Source organism: Anneissia japonica, unplaced genomic scaffold (genome assembly GCF_011630105.1).
Source record: "Anneissia japonica isolate Jap-2015-1 unplaced genomic scaffold, ASM1163010v1 scaffold1891_len642697_cov171, whole genome shotgun sequence".
Classification (NCBI taxonomy): domain Eukaryota; kingdom Metazoa; phylum Echinodermata; class Crinoidea; order Comatulida; family Comatulidae; genus Anneissia; species Anneissia japonica.
The window spans coordinates 270,531-285,200 of NW_022700553.1; the positions used below are offsets into that span (position 1 = coordinate 270,531).

Consider the following 14,670-nt stretch of genomic DNA (forward strand, 5'->3'; position numbering starts at 1 on the left):
CTCTGGAACCGTGTTTAGGTTGAAATTATTATGTGTAAATTGATTTAGAGTTATCTCATAAAGAAAAAATTCCACCCACGCATATTAAAAATAAGTCTGCCAATTTCCGCGCAAATGTTGCAGTAAAGTCGGCCGGTGGCTATTGTAACCAATGTATAGGCATTCGCAGTGTTAATGCGATTCTGCGGACCTATTTTCTCGAAATTTCCTGCACAAATGAAGAAAAATACTGAAAAATTTAAAGAAAGTGTACAGAAAATATAATTAATTGTTTCAGTAATAATAATTAATAATTTTATAATCAATATATCAATCCTCTTAAATAACTGCAGATTTTGGCAGTCCATTGACTAGACAGTTTAGCTAGCACATTATTACTGCTCATGTTTTTCCTTTTTTTATATTGTGTATATCTGTTAATAATTAACAGAAATTTGTAATTTTCTTAGAAATATTCCAAACAATTGAAACTTTCCATGATATACTTTCCCTTTCCTTCCAGTTAGGTTGAATTTTTTACCTTTCACCTTTTTTCTTTACTATCCCTTTAATATCTATTTTCTTTTTAATATTGTTTCATCCTTTTTCTTATTTCATTTTTGATACTTACCTTTCTTTTAGTATTTTTCATTGTCATTTTCTTTCCACCATTTTACTTCTTTCTTTTTTATTCTTTCCTTTCTTTTGTTATTTCTTATTTATTATTTTTCTTGGTTTTTTTTTCGATTTTTAAAATCTCTTCTCTTTTTCTTTCATGTCTTCTTTCTTGCATAATAATCCATGGGGACAGTGTAGGTGTGGGTGGGTGGGGGTTTGTTAGGAAATATAAAGAATAAAATTATCTTAGGGGATGCGAAAAGGATGGGGAAATATGTGCTACTAAAAAAATTACTTGTGCTACCAAATTTTTTTGGGGGGGGGGTGCCAGAAAATTTTGGCAGTGCTACCAAGAAAAAAGTTAATTTCAAGCCCTGCAATCTGAATTTAGGGATATCTATGATTACATTTTTTTAATAATTAACTTTTGCAATCGGACCTTGACTTACCCAGTCAACTCTAGCTAAGCTATGGTAATGCATAATAATTCGGCCTAAGGATACATTATAATAATTTAATTGGTCAATTTCAAGCGAAGTACCGGTACTGAAATAAGGTGACTAAATGAATGCTATTTTCCTTACACAAGAGCTACTGAAACTGATGCAAACACCGAGAACATTCAGATAACCCCATTTATCTGAGTTTTCTGGCTAATCGATTAAAAATATTTGTCAATCTAAATTTAGGGATATCTATGATTACATTTTTTTTAATAATTAACTTATGCAATTGGACCTTGACTTACCCAGTCAACTCTAGCTAAGCTAATGCATAATAATTCGGCCTAAGTATACATTATAATAATTTAATGTATATTTTCCAATGTTTTATTATTTCTGTAGCTTACACTTGCTTTTACAAGACTAGTAAAAGCTCTGTGTGATCCGTGGTTACTTAAAAATTTAGTGTCAAGAGTCAATATTAGGCCTATGTCAAGGGAAAATATAATTGTAGAGCGCATTACCACTCATCTAAATGACCATGGTTTTTGCTAACAGAGATCATGTGAAACTCTTTTAGCGGAAGCTACTTCCAAATGGGCCATAGCGTTTGACAAACCATCCTCTAAAATTGACCTGATATCTTTGGACTATAGTAGGCCTAGAGACTTTAACTCCATCTCTCATCAAATTCTCATAAAGAAACTTGAAAAAAGCTACGGAATACATGGACCTCTCTTGAGCTGGCTTGAATATTTTATCACAAATCGTATTCAACGAACAATATATCACGGGGAATTTTTCGAATTGACCAAGGTGCTTTGCTGTATAAAGTATACCTGAGTGTACATAGAAGTGAGAGCATTCCAGCGGATGCGATCTACAACCTCTGAATTTGCCTAGTAACGAAGAATTTGCCGAGAAAATGGTAATCTCCTATGAGAAATAGTCTGTATTTTTTTTTTAATTCTTTTGCGAAAAACTAAAATGTATGCCAATATTTTTCCATTGTTTATAATAAATAGAATAATGCATAGCCTATGCATTTTTTTTTTCTATAAAAAAATCTTTTTTTAGTGAAATTTTGCCAGGAATGGGGCTTTAAACCCGCTCGGAGATTTAGCATCCTGTTTGTATGTGAAGCATTAAACATGAACAATGAATACTTGCATGAATTGATTAGAATTAATCACCGACATCAGATACTCAAAGCTCGGACTGCTAGTGCATTATATTGTTCACCTGTCCGATTTTGTAGACTCTGGGATGCATTACCCACAGATTTAAGAATAAAATACTTTTAAAAGTAAACTAAGAGAACATTATTTACACGCTGATTAAATGTCAAACCAATTGAATTGGTAATGTACATCGAGTATCAAATGGAAAATTAAATAATTTTATTTATCATTTTGCTTATGATATATAATTTGTTATTGATATATAAATTATTAACATTATTTCTAATTTAATTGTGTATATTGATTTAATATACATTTTAAAAATGTGAAGCTCAATAATGTATTTAACACCCATATAGGCCTATATTATATTATATATATATATATATATAATTTATTTATTTCTAAAGTAAATTTTGTAAAACTAATTTAATATTTATGAATAAATCATTAAACATTATTTCTAATTTAATTGTGTATATTGATTTAATATACATTTTAAAAATGTGAAGCTCAATAATGTATTTAACTCCATATAGGCCTATATTATATTATATATATATATATATAATTTATTTATTTCTAAAGTAAATTTTGTAAAACTAATTTAATATTTATGAATAAATCTTAGGCTTAATATAATAATACAATGCTTTAGTCACTGTGTTTATCTATGTCACCATTTTTGTATTATCATCAGTCACTAGTTGGAGGTACACGCCTATTTAGTGACAGTGGCAGGCTGCTGTTGTGCTTTTCTGGCAGCTGACTGGTATATATAATGTACGGTACTTGTTAATGTTATGTTCGTTTGATTTTTTTCTGATTTGTATTGTATTTTGTATATTGTATCTTTTGCCTGAATAAATAATAATAATAATAATAATAATATTAATATTATTATATATTACATAATTTAATACAAGGTTTAGTGCATTACAATTAATAAATTAATACAGTTTAGTTTGATAATTTCAATTGCATAGCAAGCTGAATTTAATGATCATGTAATATAAATATCAACATTTTAATTTATAATCCTTCCAGAGTACTGAACTTGGTAGCTTAGTTCCCATGGACCTCTGAAAACCGTTTATTGTTGTTTCTTCAACGACTTGCGTTTTCGTCTCATTTACGCTGAAGGAGAAGGGTCCCCGACGGGGGGGGGGCTATTCCCCCGGCGAGGGGTAAAATTTCCCTGACGAAAGAAAAGTGGGCGGGATCGAGCTTCGATTGAAAGGTTTCGAAAGTGGTCCACGTAAACATTTCAAATGAACAGGGTGTGCATTATTCGTTTTTAATTAATTGTGTTTCTCTCGGTATGTTTTATTTAAGCTCTGGAAGCTGTAAAAAATAAATACATTTATTGTATAAAAAGATATCAGATTAGATACTATAATGGTTCAAGTTCAATTTATTTTCGTATACAAAGTAAATGAAATTTGTTTTCCAAAGTTCATAATAGAACAGTGACATGCAAAATAGGTCTATTATACAAAGGATACGATATAAAATAAGTAAAGGCCAACTCAGACAGCGTCGGCCGACGCAGCCCGACCCGATTTATCGTCGGGGACAGTCTTAAGCCGTCGTGAGAAATATTAAACATGTTTAATATTCTACGACGCGACTGCCCCCGACGCACACCATCGCGTCAGCTTTTAACTCGCTCAGACCCGACGCGACAACAAATCGGGTCGGGCTGCGTCGTACGACGCTGTCTGAGTTGGCCTTAAGGCCTATACGTAAAATGATAAAAACAGTATAAATATAAAAACAGATAAAACATTGCCTAATATTCCATATTGATCAAGTAGAAATATACAATACAGTACACTACTGTAATAAAATACAAAATGTCTCAACTTACTATTATTTTTAACTAGATCAGGAAATAGATTTCAGATGGTAACAACAGTGAATAAAAGACACAAGTACACATTTTGTATTAAGATATCAGATTGGTGACTCAAAAACTACCACATTTGTTAAATTTATGTAAGTGTAAGGCGAAAGAGTATAATATTACATCAATTCAATATATTCTTTAACGCAACATTGCACACATAGTCAAGACAAAAACAGCAGAAGTTAAGTGACCAGAAATATTTAGTAAACTAAAGAGTATCCCACAACCAGATAAAACTTTAAAAAAATTTACGTTTGTTTTGCAGATTTTTCCAGAAACAGCGTCCACACCAATGTCCATCTTGCTTACACCTTGACATTTAGTTCCAGGCCGAGGAACATCAGATCGAGTAGGCTACCAAGAAAATATCAAGCGAAGTACTGTACTAATAATCTGAGTAAGGAATTCCTGTTCTATTTATTATCCTTTCTAAAACATGTAAACATAATTTAGCCAATCATGGACGTAAAGACCTAACCACACTTGAGTCACTTCTCACTAATTTATTATATTACGGTACTCGTTAATCAATACCGCAATCTATTGCAAATCATATTAGGAAATCGTAGTAAGGATAGGGGCTTACACTGTTCAGAAATGTCATGGTGTGAGGATGGGGAAAGAGATATGAGTATAGAAATTTCTTTGAAAGTTCGTTACGGATTTTAAGTTTAAAGTAAGAATAAAGCTACTTCAAGTTACTGAATTAATAGCGTTAGGCCTATTCAGAGAATGTAAAATTCGGTATGCGTTTGGAAATAATATAAGCTCTTCAAATTCATAGTTGGCTAGCGGTTCTGATGCCGTCTCCTCGCCCCTGTAAAGGGGATCCTCTTAGTGGTTTGTCTACAGCAGAGATACAGAAATGGTTGCGTTTGCATGATTGCAAAACTTCGATTGTATATGCTTTGTTTTTTATATATTTAAATTCAGTATGGGTTACAGAATAAGCTTTTTATTTTGCTTATAATTGAATTAAAATGTAATTCTTCATTTACACTGGTCGAAACAGTTGTGAATGTGAGTACCGACAAGCGTCGCATTTCCTTTCTCCCTTGCGCAATAGACGAATCTGCCCCTAATGAGACAAGTGATTCTGTGGGAATTTTATTGTGATGAAATTGAACCATAATGATTGAAACTGTGGGCTCTACATAGCATTTGAGATTTTATTTCATAGATGATACATAAAAAATGTGTTTAATGGCAATAATGATTTTATAAAATGTACACGAATTCAAAACAAAATTTAATTCCTCCATGATCTAACAATGATATAAAATATAATAAAGTTGGAACCTTTGATTAAAATTGGTATTAGTATTTTATTCTCATTAGGCATGTAGAGGATCACTATCATCACCATCTTCTTCCTCATCATCATTATCATTCGATTTGATTGGATTGGATTGGATTTATTCGGTGTAAACACCAAGGATAGCCCACGAAAGTCTAGAAGAAGACTTATTTCCAGTGTTGTCCTTCTGGTGGTGATTGGACAGCACACGGGAGACAATCCCCTACTCTTTTCCGAAGAGTGTACTGTGTTCTTTAACATGCACATATGGGCCATAAATGCACACGGGACCAACGGCTTAAACGTCTCATCCGAAAGACGGTGCGCTATGTAACCTGTATTTCAGCCCTCTGGCTGAAACACAAGGAGAGGCAGCGATGGGAATTGAACCGGGGACCTAGAGATCTCCACGGTTCAGCGCACACACAGTGGCTACCACCATCAACATTGTAATCATAGCCAGATTGAATGGGAAAGGGATCAGCCCCGACTCCCCCCACCCCCACCCCACACATCTAGATGTGTATAAGAGACAGCCACCCAACCACGTGTGAAACTGTAAAAGTCCCTCCCTATTACGTCCCCCACTTTCTAAATTCCTGGATCCGCCACGGATCATCACCACCGCGGGCACCATCATCATCATCATCAAAACAACAACAAAACCACAATCATCACCTCGCGACCCTCAACGAATGTAATAACTAGGCATAATCAATTTATAACAATATGAAAAGCATTTTAAATGAATCAAGTTAAGCATATAAAATACAAATAATTGTGCCAACTAGAAGTTGAACCACAAGCCTATAAAAACATATTGTTACATAATATAGATACTGTAGATGAATAAATAAGCCGAAATTATCCCTGGCCTATTTCCTATATACAAAATATCTAATCTTATGGTGATTCAGCCTACACACAATTTGTCTGTTCCTGGATGATAATAGGTATGTTTATTACGTCAGTTTGATCTTGAATGGGCTACCGGGAACATGTTCATCATTCCATTGTACATTCAATGTGTACACGCCTTTCGTAGATGGGTGAAATTTCACGTTTAACATTCGGCGATTCTTTAAAGTCGGCAAAATCTCCACGTTAAACGCGCCTAACAAAATAAGAAAATTATGTAAAATTAAAAGTGTAAAGTTCAAGGAAATTATATTTTCAAAATATATTAGGGTAGTCATATTTATGCCTAGTCCTGAAACACTGAAACAGCTTCGATTACGGCAAATGTCTGTAATCAATCTAATTTTACGTTTTCCAAAAGATGTAAAAAACGATGGTAAATTAATTAATACGGTTGTTACCTTTTGGACCATGTGCTCGTATTTTGAGCTGACCAGCCCCTGCCGTCCTTGTATCGCATTGGAATGAGCTGTCGTATGTGGCTAGGGGTCCTCCGACCAATCCTTGACCATAGCAGCTCACTTGATGTGCACCACTGACGTCAAACGAAAATGGACTTCCTGCGAATCATATAATTGCAGAATTGGTCAATGATTGATTGATTTATTGATCGATGAATTGATTAATTCAATTCAATTCAATCTAATTCAATTCAATTCAATCTTTATTCATTTCATCATAAAGAAAACAAAAAAGTAGTTGAAATACATGTTAAAATACTTGATGAAATTTGTAGCTCATTTGAACCTCATAGAGGTTGTTATGAATCCATTAGTAATTATTTTTTGTTTATTCAAATACATTAACATCGTTAAAGTTTAATGACAAAAGAAAAACAACAGGGCATAACCTTACATAAATTGCACATTGTAAGTAAATTTTAACATTAAGAAATGTTTAAAAATATCTATACAAACAATACAATAGGCCAATACAGTAAAACCAGTACTTAAAATTAGTAAATATCGTAAAATAATAAGAATAGCCCGGACAGAGACGTAATATAATGTAGTATATAACAAATAAATTAAAATATGTCCAAAACATGAATAAAATATGTTTAAAACATGAATTAAAATATATTTAAAACTGCTCTTAAAATACGGCAAGACAGTACTTGAGATTTGTAAAAATTGTAATGTGAAAAGCAGTGAACCTGGACAGAATCGATTTATTTGTTCATCGAATTTTCGGCAGATTGATTGATCGGTTGATCGCTTAATAGATCTATTGACTGATCCATTGATCAAATAATCGATTGATAGATTGATCGATTTTTGTTCATCGATTGTTCGGCAGATTGATTGATCAGTTGATTGTTTAATAGATCTATTGACTGATCCATTGATCAAATAATCGATTGATAAATTGATCGATTTATTTGTTCATCAATTGTTCGGCAGATTAATTGATCGCTTAATAGATCTATTGACTGATCTATTGATCAAATAATCGATTGATAGATTGATCTATTGATCTGTTGATCCGTTGATCGACCTATTTATTTATTTATTGAATTATTGATTCGAAGAATCGATAATGATACCTTCAATATTTGTTCCATTGACCTTGATATTCAACAAATGGCTTCCAATTTCTGACGGGGTCAACATAATATCAAAGGTGTTATTGAAGTTATCTCGTAATTGAACAGGTACAGACGATGTTGGTCCATCACAGGTAACCGCCATTTCACCTAAAACACAATTTATAGTGTGTTTCTATACTGATGAAATTTGAAATATAAAATAATGTGCAACAGTATGCAGTCTTCCAAACATATATATTTTATAATTCTATACGAGGTATAATGCATATTAATTAATAAAATAATTACTGTATAGTTGATAATTAAATTGCATAGCAAGCTAAGTTTAATTTTCATTTCAAATCGTTCCATTTATATTCCAACAATCGTTGCTCGTGGCGCAGTGGACTAGATGTTGCACTTTTCAATAATTTTCTCCTATCCTGAGGGTCACTTCATTTGCACTTTCATCTGTTGATATAAATACCAACATTTTAATTTGGATATTATTATATAATTCTGATACGTACCAACTTTAGCTCCGCCCACTTCATTTGCGTCAATTGTTAAAGAATACGCCTTTCCAGTGCGCAGAGTATTTGGTAGCTTAGTTCCCATAGACCTCTGGAAACCGTTTATTGTTGCATCTTCAACGAATTGAGTTTTCATCTCATTCACGTTGATGGAGAATGGTGATCCAGGGATTTCATGACCAGACCACTTGATATGCAGAAGGTACGCACCTAGGAAACACATAAATAACAGATACACTGTGATGCCTGCCATATGATGATTCGAGTGGATTCTTAAGCATTAAAGCCTGTGTGATGCTAAGGTATTTGGTCTGTCAATGACTTACCACTTTTTTTTAGATGAAACCCCATGCGGTTACGTCATTAAATGCACAGTATATGTTCCCAGAGCATGTTTAGTGTCTGATGTTACACGCATTACAATACAGTACAGATGCAGTACAGAGGTTAAAAGATCATTTTTTTTTTAAATTAGCAAACAGATTAAAGCGGGCTCCTTAAAATTAACACTTTGTTACACAGGCCTACTACTTTAACAAAAATGAATTGAATTTGGAAATTTTAAGGCTAAATTCTTTTTGTAATTTTTTATCATATATATTTTTATTAGGATTAGGTGCGGATCCAGCCTCCGCACCGTTCGTCGTGACGAAGGTCAAGGTGAGAATTAAATATAAAATGTCGACCATTTTCCAACAATCATATTTTCCTTGATACTTATTTTAAACATGTTGAATTATACAATTAAATTTTATTTGGTTTGATTTCAGCGGCAGTGCCGTATACCTTATTTTGCCAACAAAGTAAATGTAACCAGTGTAATTTAAAACTTTAGGTCACCTGAGCGTTAGGGGATTCCCACATGCAGTGGTGGATTTAAGGGGAACCCAGCCGGACGGGCACCTGTAAGTATTTCAAAATTATTTTTAAATAATAGAGAAAAAAAATGAAAATTATATTCAAATTCTGAGTGCCATTTTCGGCCATCTAGATGCGACATAATCTTAATTTTTCTTACCTCAGCCCCAACCAGGGTGGAGATGAGGTGTATATCCTGTCTCTTATACACATCTAGATGTGTATAAGAGACAGCATCACCACCGCGGGCACCATCATCATCATCATCAAAACATCTAGATCCGCGCTTGTTTATTGACGTATACTGTAGTTAACGTGTAAAAAAATAATACACATAGCCTGCATACAACATTTAAAGAGGGTGAAGCTCTGTTTAAGATGGTTTCAAACCCCTGAGACCAGGCTCAAATCCTGACACAAGGAATTTTTTCTCATTAATTTTTTTCTCATTAATTTTTTCCAACAATTCCACTCCGCAGACCCAGAATTGTGGATTGCCACTTATATATACTGTATAGCCAATTGCTAATGGCAATCATTGACATATTATGTACCATTTTTTGTTAATTGTATTTCAATAAAATATAGAAAAAAAAATCAAACCTGTGTGTTTCGGAGTGAACGTTGCTGTATACACGTTTCCATGTTGTGATACTATCTGTATGGGGATATTTTCTGAGAAACCTTGCATATAAGCTGAAGGTACTCCATACTCAACAGCAGAGCCATCGATAACGAACTCATAAGTGCCGTTCACAACCATATTTGCGATCAAGTTTGTCACGTGAATGCGCGTCAGATCGATCTGACTACGACGGTTTTCACTGATGATGTAAAATGGGGAGTTAGGGATGGGGTTTCCAGACCATAAAATATGTAGTTTGTATTCTCCTTCGACAGGTGGATTGTAGGTTATGGACCCAGAATTGTGGATTGCCACTTATACCTATATACTGTATAGCCAATTGCTACTGGCAATCATTGAAATATTATGTACCATTTTTTTGTTAATTGTATTTCAATAAAATATAGAAAAAAATCAAACCTGTGTGTTTCGGAGTGAACGTTGCTGTATACACGTTTCCATGTTGTGATACTATCTGTATGGGGATATTTTCTGAGAAACCTTGCATATAAGCTGAAGGTACTCCATACTCAACAGCAGAGCCATCGATAACGAACTCATAAGTGCCGTTCACAACCATATCTGCGATCAAGTTTGTCACGTGAATGCGCGTCAGATCGATCTGACTACGACGGTTTTCACTGATGATGTAAAATGGGGAGTTAGGGATGGGGTTTCCAGACCATAAAATATGTAGTTTGTATTCTCCTTCGACAGGTGGATTGTAGGTTATGATGGATGATCTCAGACCTCTCTCGATCATCACATTCATGTGCTGTCCGACAGGACCATCAATGAAAGAAGTTAATACACCTATAACCAAAATAAATAGACAGTATAATTATAATGAGTGCATGTTCTTTTTTATTATTTGATTACCGGTATACATCTATAATTAGATGTAGGCACCACGCCGCTCCACGTTGGTGTTTTTATCGAACCCCTCAAACCTTTACAAGACCAAACAATCACTCTGACTTTTATGGCTAATTAAGATTAAATCTAAACCACCTACGAATTCGGCAAAACATCACCTTTAGAAATTCTAATATATCATGCCATGATTAACCCAACACGTCAGTAAGCTATACCTACCTTTGCCTGCTCCTGAAGTGTCGAATTCGATGACGTTAGGTCTCCCGACTTCAAATCGGATGTTTCCATTGTTTTGTTGTTTTCCACAGAGGGAAATTTTCGACGGATTAGAAGCCTCGGCCAGAAATGGACTGCCTAAAATACACAATTAACTGACTAATTGATATACGTTAAAATTTATAATAAACTTAATAATAAAAGTATTATTTCTTTTAATGTTTAAAGTTTAACTAAACATAAACGCAAATAATTGATATAATAAATTTATGAACAATGAAAAACGAAGAATGCACAGATCAAGAAAGATTATGTAAAATGGCCAGTCAGCCTAAAAGAGAGGCAGCAGAAAGCAGAGAACATGGATAAAACAGGAGAGAGAAAAACGTAAACAAATTAAAGAAATAAGAGAAGGCAGTAGATGGAAAACAAAGAGCTTTTAAAAATGAAGATTTTTTTATTTTTATTTAAACCAACCATTAATAAGACTAAATGGCCATAAGACAGCCGATACCAATGAAAAGCGTTAATTTACCTTTGATGCGTTTACCCGACCAAGAGATATCGATGGTGAACGGTCCAACTTCACCAGGGACGTAGGTGGCGGTCAAAGTTCCGTCCTGGTTCTGCTGTACGTTGCATTTTGCGAAACTGTTTGGCCCTGATGAATACAAACAAATAAAGATTCGAATATATAATGAAATGGTGATTATATTATTTGACCATTGGATTCAGAAAATGAGCATAGACTTAACCACACAAACACAAGATACCTCATTATCACAATATGATCATGTAACTCAAGATCAAAAACGAGTATAGGATTAACTAGGCCTAATGCTCACAGGCGCCAAGTACAAGTGATAGATTATCTCATCATCACGAGGTGAGCGTGAAGGTTTACCCCTGATAAGATGGTTATGGGGTTAAGTTTTGATAATATCGAGATAAAATCAAGATCAGATTATAGTAATGGTATTAACTCATGATCAAAATATAGGAATAACAGAAAATAATATTCTCGTGTAACCTGTAATCTGAATAGTGAGGTCGCCACCAGCGGATGCGTTCCTCGGATCGATAACAAAGCCAGCTATTTGACCCTCCAACACGGATGTCAGGCCGTCACCAAATACTAGAATTGCATTCTCATCAGAAATTGCTATAAATAAATAATTTTGTTTGTGCTGAGTATGTTAATAACAACAATAATAATGTCTTGAAAGTTTGCATGGCGGAATGGCATAGTAAGTAATTAAGTTTTTATTACATCAAGTGACATACGCTACAAATACGATCAATTAAGATTTGTAAATGGTGTACCGAAAGCTAATAGGCCTAATTGAATAATATTAATAATAATAATAATAAAATGATGATAATAATTGCAATTATGGTGATGATTAACATGTCGATAGTGATGGTGACGACGATGATGATTGATAATGGTGATGATGATAGTGGTGGTGTTGGTAAAGGTGTTGGTGACGCTGATGTTCTTGATGATAATGATAATAGTGATGAAGATGATAATGATAATGGTGTTGATGGTGGTGAAGAAGATGATGATGATGATGATGATGGTGGTGGTGGTGACGGTGCTGATGATAAAATAATTGAATATTGTTTGCATTCATTAGCTTACCATGGACGTTGTGGTTAACCCTTGTACTGACAACAGAATTGGATGCGTGCGGAGGTTCGTAATTGCGTGTTGAAACTGCGAAAACGGCGCTTGGCTGTTTTACCTTCTTTTCCTTGACTTCTGCGACAAATGGGCTTCCTAAACATGTTATTTTTGTGAAGAAAACAAATTTAAATTTAGATAAATTCTTTATCTATTAATAAGTCAATATTCCAATAAAACATTTTCGAAGTAAGAATAATTATCTTTCAACTAACAACAGAAAATTTAAGATATAATTAAGAGTGTGATTTTTTTTGTTGCACATTTTAGGCTAAATTACCAGATTCATTAACTTTACAATTAATCAATCCATACATTTTTACCTGGTATTTCCTTCTCTGATAAGAACACACTAATAGTATGCAAACCGGCTTCTAATGGCACGTACATAACGGTATGCGTACCGTCTGGATTTTCCGCTTTGCTGGTTTTTGCTCGAGAAGTTGGACCTTTTTGATGAAAATAAAGAACAAAAAGAAGCCGGTAAAGCATTGTTCTTACTCTTAGAAATCATTTACAATATTAATCAGCAAAAATACACGTCATACAGTATTTAGTAAATGGTATTGATACCTTTCACTTTTGCCTTCAGGACGCCGTCACCATACGCTCTTGAATCGACGATGAAACTTGCCGGATGACCAACAAGAGCCTTATCAATACCGTCACCATACACGTACACCTTCCCGCGATCATGAACAATAAGTTTCAACGGATTGTCTGGAAATGCAGAAACGATGACGTAAAAAAAATATGTTTTGAAAAAAAAAAAATTAGTAGTGTTACAGAAAACCAAATCATAAACAATTCCCACGCAGACATCCGGTCTGTCATGAATAATAATATACTGTGATGGACTTCATAACGCGCATTTCCCTTTTATCAAGTGTATAACTGGCTATCACCTGCTTGGTTTTCTTCAGTGTAACATACGGTAATACTTGTGGATTAGCTGAGTTAAGATATTGCCTTCCAATTTTATGGTTCTGGGTTCAAATTCTGTATTACCCCAGTTGAGTCGACTGAGCAATGGTAAAACCGGGACACACTGTGAATTTATCTTCGCTCTCTGGGGGAGAGGGCTTGACGGCGCAACGAACGTGGGTCGTCATTAAAAACGATCGGTTGCGCGCGCCTGGTCACGTTGCTTTCTTCAGGGAATCACGTCGTTCCGATAACAATCGAAGCAACGCAAGGAAGTAAATCTACAAAACAAAATTGGAACAGGGGCGGCGCCAGGAATTCCCCGACGAAGGGCCCACCTCCCCGAGAAGGGGGTCCAAGCTCCCCGACAAGTGGTCCACCCCCCCCCCACCATCGTTAAAGCATAGCATTGTGTTGATTAAGGGTTTTTTTTATTTCAAAAAGATAATTTCATTTTAAAAAACCAAAGCATGCAAGTTAAGAGGCCCCTGTCGGGGGTACTAACCACCTGTCGGAGGTAACAGCACCCCTCGGCGAAGATCTGGCGCTACCGCAGCTTATACAACACCTTGCACATGCGGTAGCACTGCTCGCACTAAACAGTTTTTAATCGCTAAAATTTGACAGCTTAGCAAAGCATGCCTAAATTGTATTTTCGGCATTCGATATTTCATTTTCCCCTAAGACCTTGCTGAAAATTCCCCGACAGGGGGGGTCCTTCACCCCCTGGACCCCCGTCCGCTAGCGCCGCCCCTGAATTCGAATCGTAGAATGGTAAAGCAACCACGGAATAGTCCCCGGTTATAAACAATTCTTTTTTTTAATCATTTTTAACACGATTTAATTAAAATGTATTTCACCTGAAATAAATTTTCCATTCCAATTGATGTACACATTGTAGACGCCGACACTTTTGGCAAGTATGCGTATTGTATAACCGTTACCATTCGAGATTGTTTGTATGGGTAGGTTACGCCTTCCATTGCTGACCTCCACACTCAAGTCCCCCTCACCTGCCTCAGACACATCAACTGAAATAGAAAACAAGAAATATATTCATTAGTGTAGGCTTAGGCCT

General features: G+C 34.9%; 1 protein-coding gene across 1 annotated transcript in view; it reads right to left on the reverse strand.

Annotated features, from left to right (window-relative positions):
* Window positions 1–6,145: 6,145 nt before the first annotated feature.
* The window catches only part of LOC117103368 (filamin-B-like), an 8,655-nt gene continuing 130 nt past the window's right edge, over window positions 6,146–14,670 (reverse strand). Inside the window, exons 2-13 of the mRNA XM_033243913.1 lie at window positions 14,453–14,623; window positions 13,242–13,388; window positions 12,992–13,117; window positions 12,627–12,764; window positions 12,012–12,143; window positions 11,517–11,642; window positions 10,985–11,119; window positions 10,310–10,702; window positions 8,404–8,616; window positions 7,892–8,041; window positions 6,747–6,905; window positions 6,146–6,541 (exon numbers count right to left, since the gene is read on the reverse strand). Of these exons, the coding sequence (XP_033099804.1) occupies window positions 6,390–6,541; window positions 6,747–6,905; window positions 7,892–8,041; window positions 8,404–8,616; window positions 10,310–10,702; window positions 10,985–11,119; window positions 11,517–11,642; window positions 12,012–12,143; window positions 12,627–12,764; window positions 12,992–13,117; window positions 13,242–13,388; window positions 14,453–14,623 (2,042 nt within the window). The 3' untranslated portion in view covers window positions 6,146–6,389. The remainder of the gene's footprint in view (window positions 6,542–6,746; window positions 6,906–7,891; window positions 8,042–8,403; window positions 8,617–10,309; window positions 10,703–10,984; window positions 11,120–11,516; window positions 11,643–12,011; window positions 12,144–12,626; window positions 12,765–12,991; window positions 13,118–13,241; window positions 13,389–14,452; window positions 14,624–14,670) is intronic.